At 41.3% G+C, this 25013-nt stretch overlaps 3 protein-coding genes and 2 long non-coding RNA genes across 5 annotated transcripts; 2 read left to right on the top strand and 3 right to left on the bottom strand.

Moving 5' to 3' along the window:
- Positions 1-1090: 1090 nt before the first annotated feature.
- Positions 1091-3214, bottom strand: LOC115681546 (pentatricopeptide repeat-containing protein At3g26630, chloroplastic). The gene has a single exon (XM_030605513.2). The coding sequence runs from the start codon at positions 3151-3153 to the stop codon at positions 1729-1731; it is 1425 nt and encodes a 474-aa protein (XP_030461373.1). The 5' UTR covers positions 3154-3214; the 3' UTR covers positions 1091-1728.
- A 4824-nt stretch (positions 3215-8038) lies between these two features.
- LOC130136104 (uncharacterized) lies at positions 8039-9373 on the top strand. The gene is made up of 2 exons (XR_008815159.1): positions 8039-8432; positions 9061-9373. It is a non-coding gene; the product is annotated as an uncharacterized LOC130136104 (long non-coding RNA).
- Positions 9374-9522: 149 nt separating this feature from the next.
- On the bottom strand, positions 9523-11628 carry LOC115681491 (xyloglucan endotransglucosylase protein 2). Its single transcript, XM_030605456.2, has 4 exons — positions 11205-11628; positions 10888-10988; positions 10575-10768; positions 9523-10074 (listed from the first exon to the last, which is right to left on the bottom strand). Exons 1-4 carry the CDS (start codon positions 11389-11391, stop codon positions 9675-9677), a joined length of 882 nt encoding a protein of 293 aa, XP_030461316.1. The 5' UTR covers positions 11392-11628; the 3' UTR covers positions 9523-9674.
- On the top strand, positions 9524-10248 carry LOC130136108 (uncharacterized). Its single transcript, XR_008815162.1, has 2 exons — positions 9524-9616; positions 9704-10248. It is a non-coding gene; the product is annotated as an uncharacterized LOC130136108 (long non-coding RNA).
- An 11804-nt stretch (positions 11629-23432) lies between the features above and the next one.
- On the bottom strand, positions 23433-24357 carry LOC115667529 (uncharacterized). Its single transcript, XM_030589095.2, has one exon. It carries the CDS (start codon positions 24173-24175, stop codon positions 23567-23569), a length of 609 nt encoding a protein of 202 aa, XP_030444955.1. The 5' UTR covers positions 24176-24357; the 3' UTR covers positions 23433-23566.
- Positions 24358-25013: the final 656 nt, after the last annotated feature.

The raw sequence follows: 25013 nt of genomic DNA on the forward strand, positions 1-25013 counted from the left end.
AAAAGTTGATGTTCCGAAGATTCTTGATCTTCCCACAAGCCCAACATGAATAATTTGTCTCGGGCTTCAAGAAGAGAAAATAATATCACAATCATACATTTTTTCAACTCCATTCACCTTTGGGAAGATTCAATTAAAACCAGTTGGTTAAAGAACAAAAAAATCAAGCAGGCAGTGAGGTATATTTCGATATTTTAACCTCATTATCTGCGAACAAGTAGCCGACGCAACATTGCTTGATGCTAGGCTTACTATCTGCTACTTATTGATTCTTAGGCATCAATAGACTTTTTGTATAGTTCGACACCAATGAACTTATTTGCATGTCATTATGCAATTTAAAAGTGGAATCATCTCACATCACATCAACTAAAGCAGCCTCATGCTCCAGCCCCAGTCAATCCAAAAATGTGACGCACTGGAAAAGCATAAGTAAACCACATCATACGTAATGGGGTAAGGACTATAAAACATCTACTTCACAAACTTTAATTCTTCCTAGGAAATTGAATATGAAAAGGAAAACAGATGAGCATGAATAAAGATAATGGAAGTACTTACCATTAAATCAAAACAAACCTACCGCATCTCGCTTCTAACAGTTTGGCGATGCCCCATACTTACCTTGGTTGAGAATTAGATCCAACAAATCTGACCGTGCTGATTCAGCCATGAAATAATGTGGACTACCAATGTGAGGCGAAACTGACTTATATTTACATGCTTCCAAGATCTTTCAAATTCTAAACAGGTTAAGCAAGAGTTATGCTTTCTCAAAAGAGGATCCTGCCAAAGTTTGCATGAGGAGCTCATGTGACCCATCTAACATCTCGGCTCACCAGCGCTCGGCTCTTTAGCTGTAATCCTTGAATATCAAACCTCACTTATCTTTGCACAAGTTTGTAAACCACATGCTTGTTCCTTTCTTAATTCCACATATGTTTCTGAAGTAGTTCTGTAATTGAGTGATTAGGCCAAGCAATTGAGAAAAAGATTGAATTATAGATGTCTCTATTGATTTACTTCAGATACACCAGCAAACTGAGAGGTTGATAAAAAAGCAAAATGATAAGGGGATCCGATAAAAGAATGACAACAAAACATAGAAAATGCTTTCGGAATAAGGTTGTGCAATAGTGCACCAATACAAGCCAACAATCTACAAGAGAACATTTTGTCCAGGGACTTTAGAAATCCTATCAATCCTCTCCAAGCTATTATGCTAGACAGATAGATTTTCTAACTCCAACTATAAAAATTGTCAATGACATCTGATATCATTGATACAACAGCGCATTGCAATTGAACAGAAGTAAAAAAAGAAAATCTAAGCTCAGGGTCCATGCTATGGATTATCACAGTGCCATGCAATTTTTCACTTGGTCAGAGCATACACGAGTGCAATGAAACTGAAAATAGAATAATGGATCACATAGCAACTCAAATAATCCATTCCACCTATGCTGTAGAGATTGAAACAAAAAGTTTTTAATTGATCAGAGCATCATCACAAGCCAAGTTGCAGAAGCTTGAAAATCATCATGTATACAGCGTAAAAGGTTCTTCCAAAGACAAAATTTAAACGTCAGCTCAAGCCATGTCAGGGAGCTTTAGGATCATAACTTCAACTGCATGAAAGCTGTAGCTGGTAGTCAAGACGATACTAATGACTACATTAGTCGGGCAGTATCTATACTACATGGACCATGGCATGGAAACATCAATTTGTCAGCCTACGTCCCATTTGAAGCGGGGAAGCTGACACTGGTAGATACTACCCATTTTTGAGGCCTCTTCAAAACTTGAATGAAAAATTCTATCAGCACTTGAAACATCTGGGGCAATATCTGCCTCCAAAAATGCTGCCAATATTTTATCGTTCTGCTTCATCTGTGTGTTGCTAAGTAAATCAAAGTCCTCATCTTGCACAGTGGTGCGATTATATAATTCAAGCAAGCAAGCATAATGCTCTGGAAGAGGTGTGATGCCATAAAGGTCTCTCATATTTACAAATAACTCATATGCCTTCTCCAGATTGTTCATATGTACACAAGCACATAAAACCCCAACAAAAGTAATTGCATCTGGCACTACATTTGCCTTCTCCATCTGGCCAAAAAGAGCAAGAGCTGCTTCTCCATACCCATGGACGCCTAAACTAGTGATCATTGCATTCCAAGTAACTAAGCTCTTGATCTGCATCTCATCAAACACCCGTCTTGCATCTACTAAACTACCACATTTGCTGTACATGTCAATAAGAGCTGTCCCAAGGAAAACCCCAAGGTTGAAGCCATTCTTGAGAGCATAGTCGTGTATCCATCTACCCAATTTCAAGCTTCCCAGCTCCGTGCACGCTTTCAACAGATTAACCAGTGTGAACTCATTTGGCTCAACTTTATCAAGCTCCATTCTCCGAAACAAATAAAACGCCTCCTGAGGTTGCCCATTTTTCACATACCCATTAATCATTGCGGTCCAGGTGACAACATTTTTATCGGGCATCTGCTCAAAAGTCCCTCGGGCAGCACCCAAGTCGCCACAAGCAATGAGACCACTGATCATGGTCGTCCACGAGACCACACTACGCACAGGCATATTCTCAAACACCCTGCACCCGCACTCTCTATCCCCACACTTGAAATAAAGATCCATCAAAGTATTCTGCAAGAAAACGTCCCTCCAGAACCCCGCCTTCACGGCCATCCCGTGAACCTCTCTCCCTTTATCGATAACCGACGAATCGACGCAAGCTTTGACAACGAATGGGAAAGTAAACTTATCGGGAGCAAACCCTTTGCAGAGCATGAGATTATACAACAGAATCGCCCGCCGCGACCCGCCATTCATCGTGTGCTCTCTGATCATGAGATTCCACGTGAAGGCTTGCGGCCTGTCGAGCTGACGAAACACCAAAGCGGCGTAGTCCATCTTGCCCTGCGAGGAGCAAACTTGAATCATCTTCCGGACGAGTAACTGGTCACTGGGCAGGCCACTCCGGATCATCTTCGCGTGAACCTGCTTGAGCTGTCCGAAATTCGCGCACCTTCGGAGCAAGACCAGAGCATCCTCGGAACCGAACCTCGGCGGGGAGTACGAAATTGGGGCTGTCCCTTGAAGGGCATCGGGCGTGCTCGAAACACAAGCAATCATTATAGAGCAGAGAAGAGAGAGAGAGAGAGCAATGGCTCTCCTGCAATGGCTGCCACGAAAGAGGATTGCATATGAACATGAGGAGGACACGGGAGAGCAACCAAAGATGGTGATTTTGGGTTAATATTATGAAAAACCTCAAATCGGTATATATGTGAGAAATTTATTTTAAATTACTTTTTTAATCATAAAAAATCTCAAACTAGTATACTTAGTGATAATTTTATTCCGAACTAATTTTTTGATTATCAAAAACACCAAATTGATGCACCTGTGATAATTTTATCATAAATTAATTTTTTGACCACCAAAAATTTCAAACTGATATATTTGTGACAAATTTACCCTCCGTTAGTTTCTATTAAATTTGACTGTCAAATTGCTAAGTTTGATGACAAGTGGTAGTTAATCGGTGTACCAGTTTAAGGTTTTACCCCTTTGTTTGTTACAAGTTTATCATTTTGTGGCTTTTCGTGATATTAATCCAATTTAATGGAGGGTAAATTTGGCACAAGTGTACCAGTTTAGGATTTTTGATGGTCAAAAAATTAGTTTGGGGTAAATTTGTCATATGTCTACTAATTTGGGGTTTTTAGTGGTCAAAAATTAGTTCGAAATAAATTTGTCATAGATGTAACAATTTGGGGTTTTTGGTAGTCAAAAAAATAGTTCGGGTAAATTTGTCACAGGTGTACTAGTTTGGGATTTTTAATGGTCAAAAATTAGTTCGGGGTATAATTGTCACAAGTGTACCAGTTTGGGGTTTTTCGTGATATTAACCATTTTATTTTTTCTAGAAAATGCAGATGTTTAAAGATATCTTCTTTTTTCCTTGAGGAATTTTTTTTCCTCTTAGAAAATATTGGCGGAAAAGACATGACACAAATGGTCATTGAACTTTAGCATAATATGCAATGTGATCCATAAATTTTTAATTTGTGCAATGTGGTTCCTGAACTTTACCCTAATATGCAATGTGGTTCCTAAACTTTACCCTAATGTGCAATGTGGTCCATGGACTTTCGGTACATATTCAATTTAGTCCATGCATCTTATGAAAATATTTAATGTTGTCCTTGAACTTGAATTAATTGAAGGATAATATTGAGCATTTTCATATAATTTAGGGGCTAAATTGAACAAAAAAGTTTAGAGATCACATTGAACAAATTAAAAGTCTAAGGATCGCATTTCATATTATAATAAAGTTTATGAACCATTTGTGCCATTATCTCAAAAATTATCAACATAGATACTCGGGAACCCTTTGTAGAAATTAAATTTTTTTGCTTCTAATTTTCTATTTAACGACATTCCTTCCGTTAACTTTGTTATTTTTTAATGGAAGAAAAAGTAATACCCGGACTTTTTAATTTTCTCAGTCAATGAGCTAACGGAGAATGTTAAAACCTATAATGGTATTGTTTGACCCTAAAATACCTTCTTTTGTGTTACAAAATAATTAAACATGAAAAGGAGGCAGATAGGTGTATATCAGCAGTTTTGTTAAAAGCACGTGACAAAAATTTAGCGCTGTTATAATTCAATATAAGTATGATGTTATTACGAATTTAAATCAATTGCATTTAAATGAAAACTCTTGCGTATAATAATAGTATCGTTTGAATTATAAGATTAGAATATTAGATTCAATAATTAAATTTTATCTTTTCGTGCTATTTAGTGAAAATTGATAGAATATGATATTGAACAACCATTTTTTTTTGTTATTTATGTAATAATTGACATATGAATTGAAACTTGAACTAAATTATACATGTGCAATACACTTACTCTAAAAGAACGAACATATTTCATAAGTTCAATAAACGTGCGGGAGACAAAAGCTGTAATGGAAATCACATAGTGTATGTATACTTTACGTAATACATGTGTAATATGTTGGATGTTTGTTTGTAAAACAAACAAAATAATGCTCTTTCCTTTGTCCCACATAGGAAAGTTTTGAGAAAGTGGGCCATTTTATAACTGTGAATATCTTCTTGCTCCTGAGAGTGAAGATAATGGGGTGTGTGCTAGTCCACACAATACCCGCGTGCGGGTGCGCGATTTTGGCACGATTATTAGGCGCACTTAGCACTAATCTTTATTAGCACTAATCCCTTTATTTTTTATTCTATTTCGTAAGGTTATCTCATTAATCTTTATTAGTTGAAAGGTTGTTTTTTGTTTATTAAATAATTTGCGAAATTATGAAAATTCGGAATTTTATTTATATATATTTTTATTTTATTTTATTCCGAATTTTACATGTGTCTTTTCAAGACAACTTTTGGAGATTATACTTGTTCAGTTTTCAATCTTTCCCGAAGGATTGCATTTGTTCAGTTTGCCACTTCTTCCAAAGGAATATCTTTGTTAGCTTTGCAACCTTTCGTGAAGAGTTGCCTATGTTCTTTAAGACCGATTTCTTTCGAAAACTGCAGCCATCATTGTTCAATTGTTTTCCAGAGAGACCCTGGAGAAATTCTAGAATTGCTATATAGTATTCTCATTTTGAGACTTTGTTGTATTCTGGAGGATTTTTGCCGGTGACCATTAGCAACATTGTAGGGCAAATAAATCCTTAAGGAAAGTGATATCACGCCTCAAAATCCGACTTGATTGCTCTTTTGATTCGAAGCCATTTATTTTTATAACAATCTTAAGGATTTATTTCTGTTCAACAATGGAGTTGGAGACACTCAAAATCATGAACCAAGACATGGGTCAAACTGGATCAGTTCGATGGGAATAACTATGCTCGTTGGAGGGACAAGATGATGTTCCTATTCACTGCCCTGAAGATATCCTATATTCTGGATCCAAAATTGGCGCCTATTGAAGATCCGAAGCCTACTACTGAGGGAGGACAGCCAAGTGCGGAAGCTGTTGAAAGGATAAACAAGGAAAAGAGGAAACGTGAGGAGGACGAATTGCTATGTTGTGGACACATGCTGAATACACTGTCTGATAGATTGTATGACTTATTCACTGAGATGAAGTCGGCCAGAGAAATTTGGAACGCACTGGAATTCAAGTACAAAGCGGAGGAGCAAGGTACCAATAAGTATTTGATCGCAAAGTATTTTGATGTCAAGTTTATTGATACTAAGCCCTTGTTGGAACAAATCCACGAATTACAAGTGCTCGTCAACAAAATTCGTGCCCTCAAAATTGAAATTCCAGAAACCTTTCAAGTTGGAGCAATTATTGCAAAATTGCCTTCAACTTGGAAAGACTACGGAAAAAAGCCGATGCATAAGTCGGAGGACTTCACCTTGGAACAAATACAGAAACATCTTCGTATTGAGGAAGAGTCACGTATACGTGATAATTCTGTTTTGTATGATTCCAAGGTAAAAAGAAAAATTTTGGAGATTATACTTGTTTAGTTTTCAATCTTTCCCGAAGGGTTGCATTTGTTCAGTTTGCCACTTGGTCCGAAGGAACATCTTTGTTAGCTTTGCAACCTTTCGTGAAGAGTTGCCTATGTTCTTGAAGATCGATTTCTTTCGAAAACTGCAGCCATCATTTGTCAATTGTTTCCCAGAGAGACCCTAGAGGAATACTAGAATTGCTATCTAGTATTCTCATTTTGAGACTTTGTTGTATCTTGGAGGATTTTTGCCGGTGACCATTAGCAACATTGTGGGGCAAATAAATCGTTAAGGAAAATGATATCACGCCTCAAAGTCCGACTTGATTGCTCTTTTGATTCGAAGCCATTTATTTTTATAACATAATACACTTACTCTAACTCCAAAACCCCCCAAAAAAATAGAGAAAATGAAAAAAAAACCATAAAAAATTCAAAAAAATATTAAAATATTATTTTAAAATATCCACGTCAGCGCCACGTGATTGGCCGACGTCCAGGTCAGCGATTTCCGGCAAAAATTGGCCGGATAGACTCAATTGGCAAAAAGTGAAAATGTTTATGACTCAATTGGCAAACTTGAAAGGTTTAAGACTGAATTGAATAGATTTAGGACTTTTTGAACAATTTTCTCAATTTCACTAACACATCATATGGAGGGAAAAAGCCACAAAAAATCACAAATGATGCTCATTGTGACACATTTACCCCGAACTTTTTTTCATGACATCAAAACCCTCACAGTGACACGTTTACCATAAACATTTTCCTCTTACATAAAAAATCTCAAACTTGTACCTTTATAACACATTTATCCTTCGTTAAAGTTCTGTTAAATGATTTTTCAATCAAAATAACGCCGTTTTTTTTTTTCACTTAAGCCACATGGACGTCATGTCAATACTATTTGCTTTTTAACGTCTATGCAGATTTTTAACAGTTCTCATTAACAGAACTTTGACGGAGGGTAAATGTGTCACAAAGGTACAAGTTTAGGATTTTTGATGTCGCAGAAAAAAATTTAGGGTAAATATGTCACAGGCATAATTTAGGTTTTTGATTGCTTTTGCCCTTATATATAATAAAGAGCAAGAATCACTTGCAATGTCCCAATCTATCATCGAAGTAACTCTCTTTCTCGGGTGTTTCTAAGTATTTTCGGGGAACATATCCTTCCGAAACCGTCGAATTAAAAAAGAATAAAACTCGTGTGTTGATCGTAAAGAGTTTAAGTTGTTACATGTTACAATATTTTGTAATTAAAATTACGAAAAAAATGCAAGAAATTACCACCGATTAGCAGTATGAGAATCCAAACACGACTGGCCATCCTTCTTCCACTTCATGACAAGCCAAGAGAACAAGCAGCAGAATCACTGAATAAAGCAGAGCGCCAAAATGGCATGGGCATCGCCACCAGCCACTGGAATCTACAAGAAGAGAATTTATCCAAAGAGGCGAATCGTTCGAAGCGATCACCGATCATGACAACGACATCGAATTCCCACTTTCGTGGGGAAGGAGAAGAAGCAGAGGAGTGGAGAGGAGCGGCCAGATTTTTGCTTCATCGGACAACAACATGGACGTCTTCATACCCGAAGACTACCTCCTCAAACGACGCCAGTCCAAGAAGTCGCAGCAGATCAGGCAGAGGCTCCTGGAGGTCCGGACCGAGTCGAGGCCGCAAGCCTCCGCTGGAGAGGCGTCGCCCGGCGGCAGTGGCAGGGGGAGCGTGAGCTCGCCAGCCAAGGAGCAGCCACGAGATCGAGCCCCTGAAGAGGTGGCAAGAGAGCGTTACTGTCACCAAGCTCACTTGATGTAACTTGCCGCTGTCCATCTCAAGTCTGGCCTGTCTGGACCGCGTCAATAGACAAGTATGAAAATAAAAGCTGAGAGTCAGGTAAGGGCATCGTTAGTGAAGGTTGTTGTGCCGTGATACGAGCAGCTCGGTCTCTTGGCATGTTATTAGATCCGATGTCGCCGATGGAATCAATCAATGTATCAACAACATGTGTGACGCATAGTTATTTCGAGACATGTAAATGGCAACTTATATGCTCTGTTTGAAGCCACAAAGAGGATGCGGAATATTGCTAAATCTGTGACTCTTCATGACGAGGGCTATACAAGAGTGGGAAGAAGGATAGTTCAATTGGAAACTGCTCGTGCGATCCCGGTTCACGTGAACTTAGCTTGCACACACCGTTAGACCAGGTGGGTCTCATGTAAAATCCATATGATCTTATAGTTCATGTAACTATAATCGATATAGAAGGCACACTACACCTACTCTCACAATAAACTAAAATCGAACAGACTCAATTCACTCAAAATGTGTCGCGAATCCAGTTCTTATATCCAAGACACTCAGCATTATTTACTGTATATTTCTTTCGGTTCTTGTTGCCTTGGACGATTCATATGGAGCTGTGGGGAAAGAAATGGGTCAACAAAATCGACTCCATGTGCTTGATACAACCAATCTCCTCTACTTTAGTCATTGTTGGAAGGAACGAATCTTGAAACAGGGTTGACTTTTTGGGTCAAGTGGGCGTAATCCTAGAAACTTGTTCACTCCTTGTCCAGCGCATCATCAGCAACAAAACCCCACGCAGCGATGATGCTTCTTGATTTAACAAAAGAAAAATGGAGATACAGGTGAAGAGATCAGTGGGTTGTGATCCACAAACGTCGCCTCTAATGTTGCAGACAAAAGTCAAAAGATTGGATCAGCCTCACAAAATATCTGTTATGTCTTCTCCTTTTCATTTCATAGTTGTCTGAAACATTTTTCGGTTGTCCAGTTCGAGAGCAATTAAAGATTAGGAACTTCCTGGACCATCATCTGTCCAGAATGCATATCTTCTTTGATTCGATTATCTTTCTTGGAGGGAAACCGGAGAAGATCTCGGGTCAGCAGGGTCGTGGAAAACCTCTCCGAGTCATGAGGGTCGTCTACGTCCCATAAAGAAACTGAACAATAGAGACAATTGACGAACAATCAAGTTGATTATTACACACTAGAGATAACAAAATCCACAACACCATCATCGAGGGATGAAGCTAAATCTGGCAAGATAATTAGTAAGTCCCTAAAAAGAACTATCAATTCCAAAAAGATTGAACAAAAGAAGAAAGAATTTCATATGTCCCTATCCCTCTTGCACTCAGGAGCCACATTGGGGAACCTAACTCTATCACTACAGTAGTTGTAGATGGTGAACTTCTCTCGGACCCACTGCAATCTCCGGAACTGCTCAGCGTCAAGGTCCTGGAACTCCTTCTGGTCCCACCACCGCTTGCCCTGGGTGTCGCAGAACTTGGCTTCAACTGAGGCCTCGCAGCCATCGACATGGAAGCTCTTGTAGGAGGCCATGAACGGGGCCTTGGCCCAGTCGGTCTTCTCGAGCCCCCCGCGTGTGGCCCAGTCGTCGGCGTTCCACAGGCTCGAGTAGATCTTCATCGGCTGGTCGAAGGGGAACTTCACCCCGAGGTCCTTGCTGTTCTTGAACACTCTTATGGGCACATCATCCACAAAAAACCTATTGGGTACATCACATTTCCGAGACACAATTAGACCGAAATATTTCATTTAGGATAAAAAAATATCTGTGGTTCAAAGATTGTAGAACGGCATCAGATCAAACAGAGTATGTGCCAAGTGCAATTAGAAGATATAACTTGACTTTAGTTTCATAAAAGTCGGAATCTTTAAACGGATTGAAGCAGAACAACAGATCAGCTCATTCTCTGTTCGTAGATCGGCGTCGGATCAAACAGAGTATGTGCCAAGTGCAATTAGAAGATATAACTTGACTTCAGTTTCGTAAAAGTCGGAATCTTTAAACGGATCGAAGCAGAACGACAGATCAGCTCATTCTCTGCTCGATTCAAGTATTAACAAGGTCAAGCTAGACTCGGTTTATCGATGTGAAATTGCCGATGAGCCAAAGTTCACATAGTTAGAACTTTGCTTGTTTGTGGCCTGACTCATTTTTCATAGCGAGAGTCGGATGGGTTGAGTAAAGCGAAAGAGACGTACACAATCTGATACAAGTTCCAGAGCACAGAGTAGGAGTGATAGTCTTTGGTGGGGTCAAACCACAGATAGATCCTCTGCTCTCTGTCTCCTTTACCGCCGGTGAACACATTGGTCTGCAAAATGTATGGCTGACCAGTTCTGTTCCCCAAGAACTCAAAGTCTATCTCGTCATGCTCTGAGTTCTGAGATGACAACTGCAACAATGAAACAACAATCCTCGAGTTTCAGTTATAATTCCTCAAATAGTGAAACAACAATCTCCAAAACTAGAGTGTAAATTGGTTGGAAAGTAGAAGATAAGGCAGCGACTTACGTAGAATGCGGTGACCGTGCCTGCCGAATCGCCAGGAACCATCTTTATTTGCATGCTGAAGTGGCCGAACAAGTAGGAGCCCTTTGATTGGAACCCAGTCCCTTCACAAGCAGAGGCAATGTCAAAAGGAAAACACAGCAAAAGTAACAGCCAAAAACCTCGCATTTTGAGAGATTTTCGCATCTGCTTTTCAATGTATTCAACGTATTAACGGAAATAGCTACATTCTCAGAGTAGATCGCGTGCAACCCTGGTCGATCTAATGTAACTGAGTCCTATGGGATCTTGCACAAGTACTTATGTTGCAATGCTCTTACCAGTGTATTTGTCAAGAGAGAGCTGAATCTCAGAACCGTCATTGAAGTACTTGATGTGATCGAAAGCCCAAGTCGGCATGTAGTTGCGACCAAATGGGACATCCACCGGCTTTCTCGGCGCGGCGCTCCTTGCTCTTGAGGCAAGAAGCAAGAAGCCGAGGCACAGAAACCACAGAGAAGAAGCCATGACTCACTGTAAAGATCAGTATAACCCTAGGCCGGCCAAGTTCGCGTACTTATAAGCAGACAGAACTTGGGTTTTCACGTATATTTTGGGGCATCCAACTCTAGAACAATGCAATGGGACCGAAAGAGAGAGGAAAGAGAGATTCTCGTTGGTCTAAGAACATGGGGTATGGCCTAAATCCGGGAACCATGAATAAAGTAAGGAAATCTTCTCGAGCTTGACATCTTTCGCTAGCTTTTCCAAGCTACATTTAGCTTTTGTTGTTTGAACGAAGGAAAATGGCACAAATAGTTCGTAAACTTTGACTTTATGCAATATGGTCCCCGTTCAATACGATCCATGAACTTTTGCCCAATATGCAATGTGACCCCTAAACTTTTGATACATGTTCAATTTAGTCTTTAAACTATATGAAAATGTTTAATATTGTCCATGATCTTAAATTGATGGAACGACAACATGAAATATTTTTACATAGTTTAGGGATTATATTTAAAAGTTCATGGACCACATTACATATTTGGCTAAAGTTCAGGGACCATATTGAATAAATTAAAAGTTTAGGGATCACATTGCACATTAAATTAAAGTTTAGAAAGTATTTGTGTCATTGTCACTTTGTATCAGCAATTGGTAGATACTAAGAGAGACAAGACATCGTTTGCAGTCGTCTATCGACCGGCGACAAGCCGTTCGCTGCAAGCCAGACGGTTTGGGTTTCGCAGTGTCTGATTTTAGGGTGTGTTTGGATGTGTTAGGCGGCGTCGGAAATGAGGGACGTGAGAACGATTTTCAATGGAGCAAAAGCGAGAGAGGACACCCTCCTGCTATGACTAATCTAATGCATTTATCTCATCCCTGATTTTCCATTAGATCTATGCGATTTTTCTTGGTTCTGTTTCAAGAACAGAGGGACCAGCAAAGATATAGATCAAACTCAACACGAGTCTGGCACACGGATATATAAGATTATGATGGGGCCGGCAATTCCTGGCGACGCGTCGGAGACCGTGCTTCTACTTCGATCTTAGCACTTAAATTGCCACAGCTATTAGCTAATATCTCACATTATAATCAATTCGGTATGAGCCAGTGTCACGGTACGTCGCATCGTAGATTACAAACAGATCTTGCGACATTACATTCGCATTTCCTCTTTCGATCGTGGTATGCCATGATGCCGTTCGTTTCATGTTGTGACGTTCGCCTTTCCCAGGCTACCTTTGTATATGGGTAGAATGCCATAGTTCATTTCAAGAGTTTGAACTCTGTTGACTCGTCCTTTGGAGATTTTCTAACTTGAGTGTGCTTTTCATTTTGTTGCTGCCCCACTATCACGCCCAAGTATTGATACATAAAATTGAACAATGATTGCATACGTCTGATGTATATTAATCATATGGAATCTCATATACAATCCACGTGATCAAATGACCGTGACGTATAGGGGTATGCAATCAAATCGGATTTACCCGGGAAGCCCCAAAAACAGGTCCGGGAACCAGTTGGAATTGGTCTGGTTCCCAATTCAAAGTGAAGACCCACCCGAACCGGTTTTGGAACAGGTTTTTAGCTTGTATTAAAAAAACCGTTGATCATACTATTACTATATTTGGATTATTACTTTTGGTGGATAGTAATTTTTATTGCTCATTTTAGGGATTGTTACTTTTGATGGATAGTGATTTTTATTATTCATCTTTTACTTTAAATTATTTCATTGCTACTCATATTATTTTGCTGTAAAAAATAAAACCAGAAAAATGAACAAAAGAAAAATAGGTTCTCGGGTAGACCTTGAAATGGGGCAGAAAAACAGGGTATGTCCCAAAACAAGTTTTAGGACAAATACGGTAGGTTCCAAGTTCAAAAATTAGAAACCGGTTATAACAAGGTAGGTTTCAGGTTCTAAATCTAGAACCTACCCACCCTGAAACCTATCACCCCTAGTGACGCATCGAACTTATATAAACCTAGAGCTAATCTCTTCAATAATGGCTCCATTATATAAACTTTATTCTTTTTCACGGCATCACATGCAAATTCCTAGCCTATGTTAGGTTGGGTGAGCAAAAAATATATAAATCGAAAGAAAGATGGGATTTTCGTCCTCTCACGATCTACTACTACTCCTAGACATTGGAAATGGGAAGCTTTGTGACTCCACGGACACAAACTTCAGAGCTCGATTTCTGCAACAAAATGAGGGAGGGATTTTCCTAAATTTTTTAAACCGTTAAAAAATCTAAGATTGAATCGTGGACTCCCATCAACCATGTGCTCCTCCTATTAATCTATCATGTCCTCTATATAAAATTTATCATTTTTCAGCTTGTTTTAATCTTTAGCAGTAGACCTGGCTAAATAAATAAATAATCAACATTATTGCTACATTTAAAACTTAGGAAATCGGCGATCGCTGATAAAAACTAATTTTAGATTAAGGCTCCGTTTATTTTGTGAAAAATAAATAATGTGAAATTTTTTTAAAAAAATTGATTATTTATATTGCTTGAAATAATTAGTCAATGAAAAATATTTCATTTTTTTGAACAGTGAAACTTTTTTTCGTTCTATCATTTTTATAAGCAATATAAATTAATTATTTTAAGGATCAAATTATTTATTTTTCACGAAACGAATGTATTTGTATTTGAACGTAGTAAATTTTTTTTCCAATGCTATTTAATAGAGAAGTTTATTAAAAAAAGAAGAATTTCATAAGAGGAAAGCTTCATTGTCAGTGACTTATGTGAGTCATCGTCAAATCGATAGTGGGCTATCCTTAAATATTGACACAGATCTGATTTTGTCTCCTTGATTATATGTCAGATCACCGTAACCATTAATATGGGATTGGTAATTTCAAAGTTAGTACACTTAGGGTGCGCATGACAATCATTCTGTGCCCGGGAACTATTTCTGAACAGAAATGATTTTTTTTTATTCTGTGCCCGGAAATAATTTCTGTGCATTACCCACCCATCGGTGGCCACGTTGGTTTGCGCTCAGTTCCTTTCACGAGAGGTCCTGGGTTCAAAACTCGCCCATCGGTGATTTAAGTGGGGGGTCGTGGCGGTGGGATGCTGCACTAGCCCCCCTCGAGGACTAGTCGGGCATCACCGCTGGTTTGAGCCCTAGCTCGCCGGCCGCGCGAACACCTCGATTATAAATAAAAAAAAAAACAATTTCTGTGCATTTGAAGGCGTTTGGTAAACTGTCCAAAATTTCTATTCCTGGAATAGAAAAGAACATAAATGCGTTTGGTAACTACACACAAATTTCTTTTTATTAATAATATTTTAATAATATTTTGAATTGTTTAATTTTTTTTTTCTTTCTACCAGGCCATGGCCGGTCGCCGGGCGATCGGCGGCCGGCGACCCGCCACAGCCTCCCATTGGCCGGGTCGCCGGCGACCGCGGCCGGCGACCCGCCACGGCCCTGTGGCCGGCGAGGGCATCACGGCCCTCGCCGGCCACCGGCGAGGGCCGCCCTCGCCGGCCACCCGGCGGAGGCGAGGGCCCCCCTGCCGGTGAGGGCGAGGGCCGGACCCTCGCCGCTTGGGCGAGGCGGCTCGCCGTCGGTCATGGCGAGGTCGGCCTCGCTCAGATCGGGCGAGGCCGAGCCTCGCTGTTGCGACCCACGGTGAGGCTCAGCCTCGCCCGATCTGGGCGAGGCCGTCGCGAGGACGTCGTGACCCACGGCGAGGTCGGCTTCGCCGTGGGTCGCGACGGCGAGGCTCGGCCTCGCCCGATCTGGGCGAGGCCGTCGCGAGGACGTCGTGACCCACGGCGAGGTCGGCCTCTCCCAGATCGGGCGAGGCCGAGCCTCGCCGTCGCGACCCACGGCGAGCCGCCTCGCCCGGCGGCGAGGGTCCGGCCCTCGCCCTCGCCGGCAGGGGGGACCCTCGCCTCCGCCGTCGACTGGCGAGGGCCGTGACGCCCTCGCCGGCCCTGGGCTGTGGCCGGTCACCGGCGACCGGCCACAACCCAAGAAGAAGAAAAGAAAAAAAAGAAAAAGAAAAAAAAATGATTCTCAAAATTGTGCCGAGAAACAAGAAGCAACTTTTTTTTACTTCTTGTTTCTCTTCCAAAACTGTTTCTCAACACAAATATTTGCAAAAATGTGCCCAGGAACAAAAAGTTTACCAAACGCATTTCTGTTCCTAAACTATTTCTGGGAACAAAAGAATAGAAATTTTCACTGTTTGGCACGTTACCAAACGGGCCCTTAGTAATCTTAGCTAATGATGGGTCTGCTGCTGCCACTAAGATTTGTCATTAGTATTATATTTTTACAACATTAAATAGCGTGCGCGATCCCAAAAGATAGTTTTTGTTTAGCTGGGAACAGAGAATTCTAATTCAGCCTGTCTGCTCTTCTGAGCACATAACGTACAGAAATTAACAGAAAATCAGCAGCTTCCCAGTTGAAATTGAAGGTCGCCTGATGGCAAGGCTATTGAATATGTTGTAATTAACAAGAGTGTCTTTAAAGTTATGTCTTTTCAGATAATGTCCTTTCCGTTTTTTGCAGCAGTTATGTCTCTTCGGATCATTCATAATTGTTGCAAGTATGGGTTAATGGCTCAACAAATGCGAGCATAACCGACATGACTTTTGAGTTCACGTCATTTCAGATTTATGCAGCAGTTTTCTTTGTCTTTAAAATGACATGTCTCTTTAGTTCTTAAGGAGTGTTTCTCTGAGATGTGCCGGTTTCAAAAAATGTTCGATAAAGACATGTTCGTATAGTGCTATTACAAATGGTGTAAGGTGTTGTAACTTGAGAGGCATAGTTTGCAAATCTACAATGTTCCGTTCGCAGGAACTAATTGCCTTAAGTAGATTCGGTAATCCGTACATCACCTCGTGTTTTCGATGTCATAGCATCTAGCAAGTCTATATTTGCTGTGTAATTCAGTCATATCTATTTGTTAAGATTATTTAAACATTGACTTAGTCGTTATTAATTTTGTTATCGCTTTCTTAGAGTTATTATTTCTGTTTAATTTTTTTGATCAACAAATAGTACCATGCTAGGTATATTATTTACAATAGGATATAGTCCTAAAATTACATGAGAAAAGCATATAATAAGTGGAAATTATATATATATATCGTGTATATATATATATATATATATATCGTGTACTGGCTTTAGATATAGTTACATTGTGCAACGCCCACAATCATTAGTCAATAGATTTCAAGGCTAATACATCTGCTGCCGAATTTTGTCACACAAAGCCATGAACTGATGAATAATTATTGATATGGGATAGTTAGTGCCCACATAATGATGCCATTAGGTTTTATTTATTTCGCAAAAAATAAATGATCCGGAAAATATTTTCCTAAATATGATCGCTCGTATTGCTCGAAATAATAAGACAATAAAAACTATTTTCATTATCGGCAACAAATTATGTCTAAACAACTTCATGGACGATGAGAATAATTTCATTTTTATAAGTAATACAATCAATCATTTTTAAGAAAATATTAGAAGATGTGCTTATATTTGCTAGGAAAAATAAAGAGTATATACATAATCAAAATTAGGGCTGTCAAAATAACCAGGTCAAACCCGACCCGATCCGAAATTTTCGTATTGGATCGGCTTAGGCCTCAACTTGTTTGGGTAACCAGAGAAACATTTGGGTATTGTTTTGAATTTATTGGCCGGGTACCCAAGCCCAACCCAAACAAGGAAACCCTTTAGATCTCTCTTCCACGTCTCTCTCACTCTCTTGCCTCTTTTGTGATCTCTTCTGCGATTTCTGAGTCTTCACGCAGGGCTTTCGCAGCCTCGCCGAGGGCAAGACCATCGAGTTCCAGATCGAGTCCGACGGCAAACTCATCGGCGACATGACTAGCCTCGGCAGCGCCACGGTGCGGGGGAGCAATCGTAGCGGCGGGCCGAGCAGGGGTGGGATTACGGTGGCAGGGGAGGGGGTGGGGCTATGGTGGCAGGGGCGGTGGCTACGGCGGGGGCAATACGACTCCACCACCCACGACAACTCTCCGTTAAGAAGATCCACTTCCTGCCATGACTCCACCGGATCTGACCCTTCCTCCTCAGCGCAGAGCCTGCTCGTCACGGCCTCATCCTGAGGCAAGTAGCTCACGAAGCGGCCGCCGCCGCCACCTCGGGTGGAACCCACCCTCCGCCCTCGCGTGAGTTTTTCCTTCTTGAGTTCTTGTTGTGGCCGGAGGGAGCTCGAGAGCGTGGCAACGATTTGGGGACGAACCACTGCTATGACTTTGTAGAATTCATAGTTTGAAACATGGAACCTGGCCCGACCTGATCCGACCTGACCATACCATACCACTTGGCTATATCCTGTTTGGGTCTTGTCTCAGGTCGGGCCGAGCACAAATGTCCAGTATTTCGGGTCGGGTCGGGTCGGGTATCATGAAAACCCGATCCGAACCGACCCATTGACACATTCAAAATTAAGGGTGTATTTGTTTCGGGGAAAACTTCATGGTAAAGGAAAATGCTTTTCGGGAAAAAATTTTCCAGGATAACAACGATTTCCCCTTTTAAGGTTAGAGAATTCCTTTTTTTAACTTTAATCATGCATATTTTCTTTGATCGTAAATGATTTTTCATTGACTAATCATTTTTAGTAAACCAAACGCGTGAAAGTTCAGAAAACTAACTTGCGGAAAATTCTTTCACCTCAAATAAACATACCCTAAGTATACCAATAGGCTAAGTACACGAAGAGAAGTCAGAAATCAAATGGTTAATACCAGAAAAACCCCAAACTAGTACACCTATGATAAATCTAGCCAAAACTAATTTTTTTACCATAAAAAAACTCTAAACTGGTACACTTATGATAAATTTACCCTCCTTTAATTTCTGTTAAATTTTACAGTCAAATTGTTTAGTTGGATGACATATGACAATTCACAGGTATACCGGTTTTCGATTTTACCCTCCGTACGTCACATGTGTACCGATTTGTGATTTTTCATGTTATAAATCCAATTTAACAGAACTAACGGAGGGTAAATGTTGCGGAAGTCAAGCGATCGAACAATAAAATTGACAGAATAAGAAAATAAATCGGACACCAGATTTACGTGATTCGGTCGTAGTGACCTACGTCCACGGGGAGAGCAGCACGGAATTCTACTATAGATCAAGCGATACAACGGAGATTACAACCACACTCGAGTCACTCAAACACTCTAAGTGTTTTCCAAGCTCCAATTACACCCAATAACTCACACAGTGTTTAGCCCCACAATTCCTCACAAAATAATCTCTCAATCTCGCGAAAGAATTATATACAAATCTTGCTACAAGATTTAATCGCTACGAACACTTAAACTCTTGGTGTAATTTCACGAACAAAATCACGAACCCACTGCCAAGCACTCGCAAGCAAGCGGCGCTTCAAGTAGTCTTTTCTGAAAAAGCATCCCCTGACCATAAACATATATATACACGTATATCCAACGCCTGAAAAGTAGTCCCATGTTGGTCAACAAAAGAAGCCCACGCAGATTAGGATCAGGAAACAAAATCCAGCCATGCTTTTCTTTTCTTTTAATTTTATTTCTTCTTTCCTCTTCTGGCCGTGAAGTCCACAAGAATTAGGAAAGAATAATATTCTTTCTTTCTTCGCTGATTCCAATTTCATATCAGGAAATATCCAATTTAAAATATTCAGATTTTTACTTCGGGCTCAAACTCGAGACATATTTTCAACAGTAAATTTGTCATCAGTGTACCAATTTGGGGTCTTTGGTTGGTAAAAAATTTAGTTTTGAGTAAATTTATCACGGGTGTATCTGTTTGGAGGTTTTCGATGGTCAAAAAATAAGTTTGGGGTGAATTTATCACACGTGTATTAGTTTGGAATTTTTCGTAATATTAACCCGAAATTAAATAAATTACAAACGATGGAAAACTTATCGTGTGACATAATTGATAGATTTACCATCTTCATGGTTCATCAACAAGAGACTGGGTGGCTGAGTGGGCCTTTCTAGGTGGTCTCCAGTGCAAGCTGGGACGGGCGTTGCAGTATCTTGGGTCCAATTTGGCCACGGCTATAGCTAAAAGCCAGATATGTTGGACATTCTCATGAACAAATTCTTGGACTAGATCATTGACAATGTTCAAATGATTTAGAGGTCGAGAATGTAATTATTAGCTTGGTCCAATATAGGTACGATCTATAGAATACTTGCTTCACCGGAAGTAATCGATGCTTATTTGATCCAACAATCGTAAAACTGGTTAGAGGAACTATACTAAAAAAACCACAGGGATGGCGGAAGATATGGCTATTCCAATTCCTCCCTTTCGATCGGTAATGTTAGGATCATGTGATGAGGGCCGGTAATTCTGTGTCCTCATGTTGTTATTTATGTTGCCTCTTAATTGCGTCTCACCAAGTTTATTAATTGTCCCACCAAATCAAAATCCAAATTTCAAGATGTTTATTAGCAGGTTACACAACATAATAGTTTCACGCATTTGAGATATGGACACCTATACATGAACATGCAAAATGTGTATGAACGCATCGGAACATGTCTGAAAGTACCATGTTGCACGAGGAATATGTTATATCCGTATTACTAAGCATGCCTAAATGTGTCATAAACGGATTAAAAGGGTCAATTCGCACATAACACGTTAATTATTTATATATAAGCTAGTTGAATTGTTTACGGCTGGGACTATTTAAGTTTGACACGAACGCACTCAATTATATGTCATGTCAACTGGTGGTACCGAAAATTATCGGGAAAAGTGCCAAAAAAGTCCTAAACCTTTTGCATTAGTGCCAATTTAGTCTTAAACCTTTTTTTGGTGCCAATTCAGTCCTAAACCTTTTGCATTGGTGCCAATTTAGTCCTAAACCTTTTTTTGGTGCCAATTCAGTCCTAAATCTTTTAAATTGGTGCCAATTCAGTCCTAAACCTTTTGTTTTTGTGCCAATTTAGTCCTTCCGGCCAATTTTGACCAGAATTTGCCAACGTGGATGCCTGCCGGCCGGCGGCCGGTCACCGGCGCTGACATGGCACCGATGTGGACAACTTTAATAATTTTTTGAATTTTTATTTTTCTTTCCTTTTTTTATTTTTTTTTCCACTTTTTTTTTTGGTCTCTTCCTCCTCCCTCTGGCCGGTCGCCGGTCCGGCGACCGGCGATCGGCCAGAGGCCGGCGAGCTTGACCTCGCCGGCCACTGGCAAGAGCGGCCTCGCCCGGCGAGGGCGAGCCTCGCCTTGGTCGGGCGAGGCTCGACCTCGCCGAAGGCCGAGGCGAGGTCGCCGGGCGAGGCCGCCCTCGCCAGTGGCCGGCGAGGTCGAGCTTGCCGGCCTCTGGCCTCTGAGGGAAGAGGGAGAGACCAAAAAAAAAAGTGGAAAAAAAAGAAAAAAAAGGAAAAAAATAAAAATTCAAAAAAATATTAAAATAATATTAAAGTTGTCCATGTCGGCGCCACGTCAGCGCCAGTGACTGGCCGCCGGCTGGCATGCGTCCACGTTGGCAAATTCTGGTCAAAATTGGCCGGAAAGATTAAATTGGCACAAAAACAAAAGGTTTAGGACTGAATTGGCACCAATTTAAAAGGTTTAGGACTGAATTGGCACCAAAAAAAGGTTTAAGACTAAATTGGCACCAATGCAAAAGGTTTAGGACTGAATTGCAACAAAAAAAGGTTTAGGACTAAATTGGCACTAATGTAAAAGGTTTAGGACTTTTTTGGCACTTTTCCCGAAAATTATCAGCCTTAGATGTGATCATAAGGTGTGCTAACTTACTAACTTGTTACGATACTTTCACTTTAGGATAGAAAAACACACACACACACAACAGCAGTTCAGGGTAAGGGTGAGCGCGGTTCTAGGGTAGAACCGGGAACCGGAGAACCGGACCCGGTGGGTCCGGTTCGGTTCCAGGTTCCATGGACAGAGGGTCCGGTTCTCGGTTCCTCATTTTTAGGACCCGGCTATTCCGGTTCCGGTTCCTATAGGAACCGGAACCGGAACCTGGAACCGGAACCGGATCAGAACCAGGAACCGGAACCGGATCGGAACCGGAACCAAGAACCGAGATCAGGAACCGGATCCCTAAAAATTAAAACATAAACTACACATTTGGTATTTAGAAACCCTAATTCACCTTGTCCCTCCATCTTGTCCCTCCTGCTTCCACTTCCGCCTCGCTCCCGCTTTCGCTTCTGCCTTGCTCCTCGCTCGGTCGCTCCTGCTTCCACTTCTGCCTCGCTCCTCGCTCCCGCTTCTTGCTTTCGCCTTGCTCCTCGCTCCCGCTTCCGCGGTTCTCTCCCGCTTCCGCCTCGCTCCGCCTTCTTCGCCGCAGGTCTCGTGATCTCCCCACGCGGATTCGCTGCGATTATTCGGGCTCGCCGCCGTCTTCCTCCTCTGAAGCTCCGTCGCTCTAGTACGTAACGTCTTCGAACAACCCCTGCCATTCACGCCTTCTCTCTTTGAATTCCCACCATTGCTTCTGTTCATCTTTTGCATCGATCGATTGAATTAAGTCACAACGATCGTGCCTGAGTTGCGTGAAATCGTGCTCTTGCGTGCACATTCATCTAGATTCATCGCTTAGTGAATGTAAGGAGAGGGAAAATGCGGTGGATCTGTCCCCGATTGAATGTGAGGAGAGAGAAGGAAGGGCGGGGGGGAGTTAACCGATTGGTTAATTGTCGATTGCGATCGTATCTTAAGGGCCTTCGAGATTTGCTCTTTTTGTTGCTGCTGCCAAAGGGGAAACAACCATGAGTGAGCTCATGGTTGGCCTCACTCTCATTGAGGGTGCTGCTGCCAAAGGAGCTGGTACTTTCTCAAACTTTTCTTAACAGCCCCCCATTTTTTTAATGACTTTCTGCTCGTAAGTGGTGCGGGATTCATAGTTAAGAAGGTTGGTGTTTCTCTGTATGTAGTAGTGTCTGGGTTCGCTTCATTCGTAGGCAACTTATGGATTTACAAGATTTTGGTCTTTCTTGTTTATTAAGCTTCGTTATTTTGTGTCCCCGGTTAGAATTCTGCTCTCGCTTTTCCAGATGTTGATTATTGTGCATGTAACTAAGACGGGCTCGCGTCTTATTTCTTAGAGATTTTCTTTTGGTTGATCCACTGTTCTGTTCCTAACATCCTCGTGCCATTGGTTGTTTTGCCTGTTTCGTTTGAGCTCACGGTAGAATGACAAGGTTTTTCTCTTTTTTTTTTTGGGTGTTTTTTTGAGAATATTCGAAGCTAAAAAATTGATGTTTGAGGTTCTCATTTAATCTTGTTCTACAATGTTCAGTCTGCTTAGATGGTACATTGCCTGGTTATCATCTTCACAATGGCTCTGGATCTGGTGCAAATAGTTGGGTGGTCCATTTAGAGGTTTGTTGAATGGACTTTATGTTATATGATTCAAAAGAGCATACTTAAGCTAGTTAATTTTGCAAACTTATGCTATTTCTTCTCTACTGCATGGTTTTCTTGCTCAGTTTTTCATGGCACTCCAATTCTTGATTCTTTTTCTGTCTGCATTTTCTATAAGCCATTTGATGTTGTTTTACATTGTTGTAGGGTGGGGGATGGTGCAATTTGTCTTTTCTATAATTTGTCTTTTGTATTCTTTTTTATGAATGTTCATTTTCGTTTTGATTAACTAAAAAAAAATAAAAAATAAAAAAGAATCTGTTGGAACCTGAAACCGACCCTGGAACCTGTGACAGGGTAGGTTCCAGGTTCCATGTTCCGACGGGTAGGTTCCAGGTTCCTCATTTTGAGGAACCTGTACCCGAGGGTAGGTTTCAGGTTCCAGGCGGAACCTACCCGGAACCTGGAACCGCTCATCCCTAGTTCAGGGGGAAAAAGAAAGAGTTTGCTTCAGGAAGGAAAGAATTACACGTCTCCATAAAAGCTCAGTCTCTTATTATATGGGGCGAAAGCCAAATTACAACACCTCTTCTGGCATTAATCCAAAAACCACCAGAAGGCATTCATAATTTTCTCAATACGAGAAACAAAAGCAAAATTAAAGAGACTAGAAAACAACTGCTGACTAACTTTGTTATTGAGAAGATTAATATTCTTTTTCTTCTTTTAAAACGTTAGATACAACTGCACATGAAGTCTTGTCGTAATGAAATAATGGTCAATCCTTAGCGATGGTCGATAATCAGACGCTTCTACTGAGCATCTCCAGGTAATTCTTGAAAGACTCCATCTTCTGCAACCTCATCTGCCGATGGAACCTCTTTATGAACAGATCAGCGACGTGGTCGATCTCGTTCTCCAGCACGAACTCCTCTCCTCTGTCTTCCTTGGAGTGCTTCACCAACTCGATTACCGACCCACCCAGCGACGAGTCCTCGATGTCATCAAACAACGTGTGTCTCAAATCTGGGTACTTCTCGTCAACTTCATCATCATCATCTTCTTCTTCTTCTTCGTCTTTGGCCGGCTCGCAGTGAGTCGGAATGGGCATAGACTCGTGCGCCAGGGCTTTGCTGTTGTAGTAGCTAACAATGGAATTCTCGCTTGGCTGCTCCGCCGCCACGTCGGCATCGTCGGCCTCCTCGCGGGGCTTCTTCTCGTCTTGGTGGTGGTGGTGATGCGAGAGGAGGTTCTGGATCTTGTGAGAGAGGGTGCTGACGAAGAACTTCTTGTTGTGGTGCAGCAGCGAGAAGATGATGAGGCGGGTCCGGAGGGCGTTCGTCTTCCTCCTGAGAGCCATTGACTTCGACTTGGCCATCGCCGACAAGGCCATGAGCATCTGCTTCAGCATGGCAGATACCTTGTTCTTGATCTTCTCAGAATCGTCTACCAAATTTGGAAGAGGATAGAAACTTCAAGAGAGCAACTCGATGATCAGCTCAAGAAAATGCAATGGTGGGTGTGCGAAATTAAAGAGCGCTTGCCAATGTGTGCTGAAGAATAGTTCAAGAGATAAGCTGTGGTTGGGCATGGAGGAGAGCAAGAGGGGTTGATGGGGGTTTATATAGAGAGCGGAGTGATGAGTAAGTTTGTTGCGACTTTAGTTGGTGGAGAAGACAGGAGAAGAGGAAAAGAGCGAAAGAGTAGGGGCCAAGGAAAAGAAGGAACTTCGAAAGTGGAAAAGAGAGAGGACCAAAAAGAGACAAAAGTGGATAGGCGAGGACACGTGGCAAGATTTGGGAGGTTGACAACTGGAAAGGTAGGGTTAGAAGCCAGAGATCTTGGTGGTTTTGGTTTTGGAGAGTTATAGTGTATGAATAAAGGTGGTGGTAGTGGTGGGTGGGGGTGGTGGGAGGTGGTGGGGGAGGGTGATTTGTGCTTTTTGGCCTTTATTAGGTTATCTTGGTTAACCCCAAATGAATATGATAGAGACGGTCGTTAGGTGAAAATACTTGATGCTGAACGGGAGCTTAGGGCCAAAAGAAAAATGTAAAGGAACTGCCACGTTATGAAATTTGGGTTGCATGCATGTGCGGTAAGTGCTAACGGATATGGAATCACAAGACATAAGAAACGAGAGTTAAAGTAGCTTTAGGCTGAGCATAATTGATTTTGGCAACTGGTGCTAAGCATAGAATTCCACTTTTTCGAGCATCTTTCGTCTGGGATTATCTATGATTCCTTGAGAT

This window comes from Syzygium oleosum, unplaced genomic scaffold (assembly GCF_021117445.2).
Source record: "Syzygium oleosum isolate NSW1041296 unplaced genomic scaffold, Sole_v2.1 Sole_v2.02, whole genome shotgun sequence".
Taxonomy (NCBI): domain Eukaryota; kingdom Viridiplantae; phylum Streptophyta; class Magnoliopsida; order Myrtales; family Myrtaceae; genus Syzygium; species Syzygium oleosum.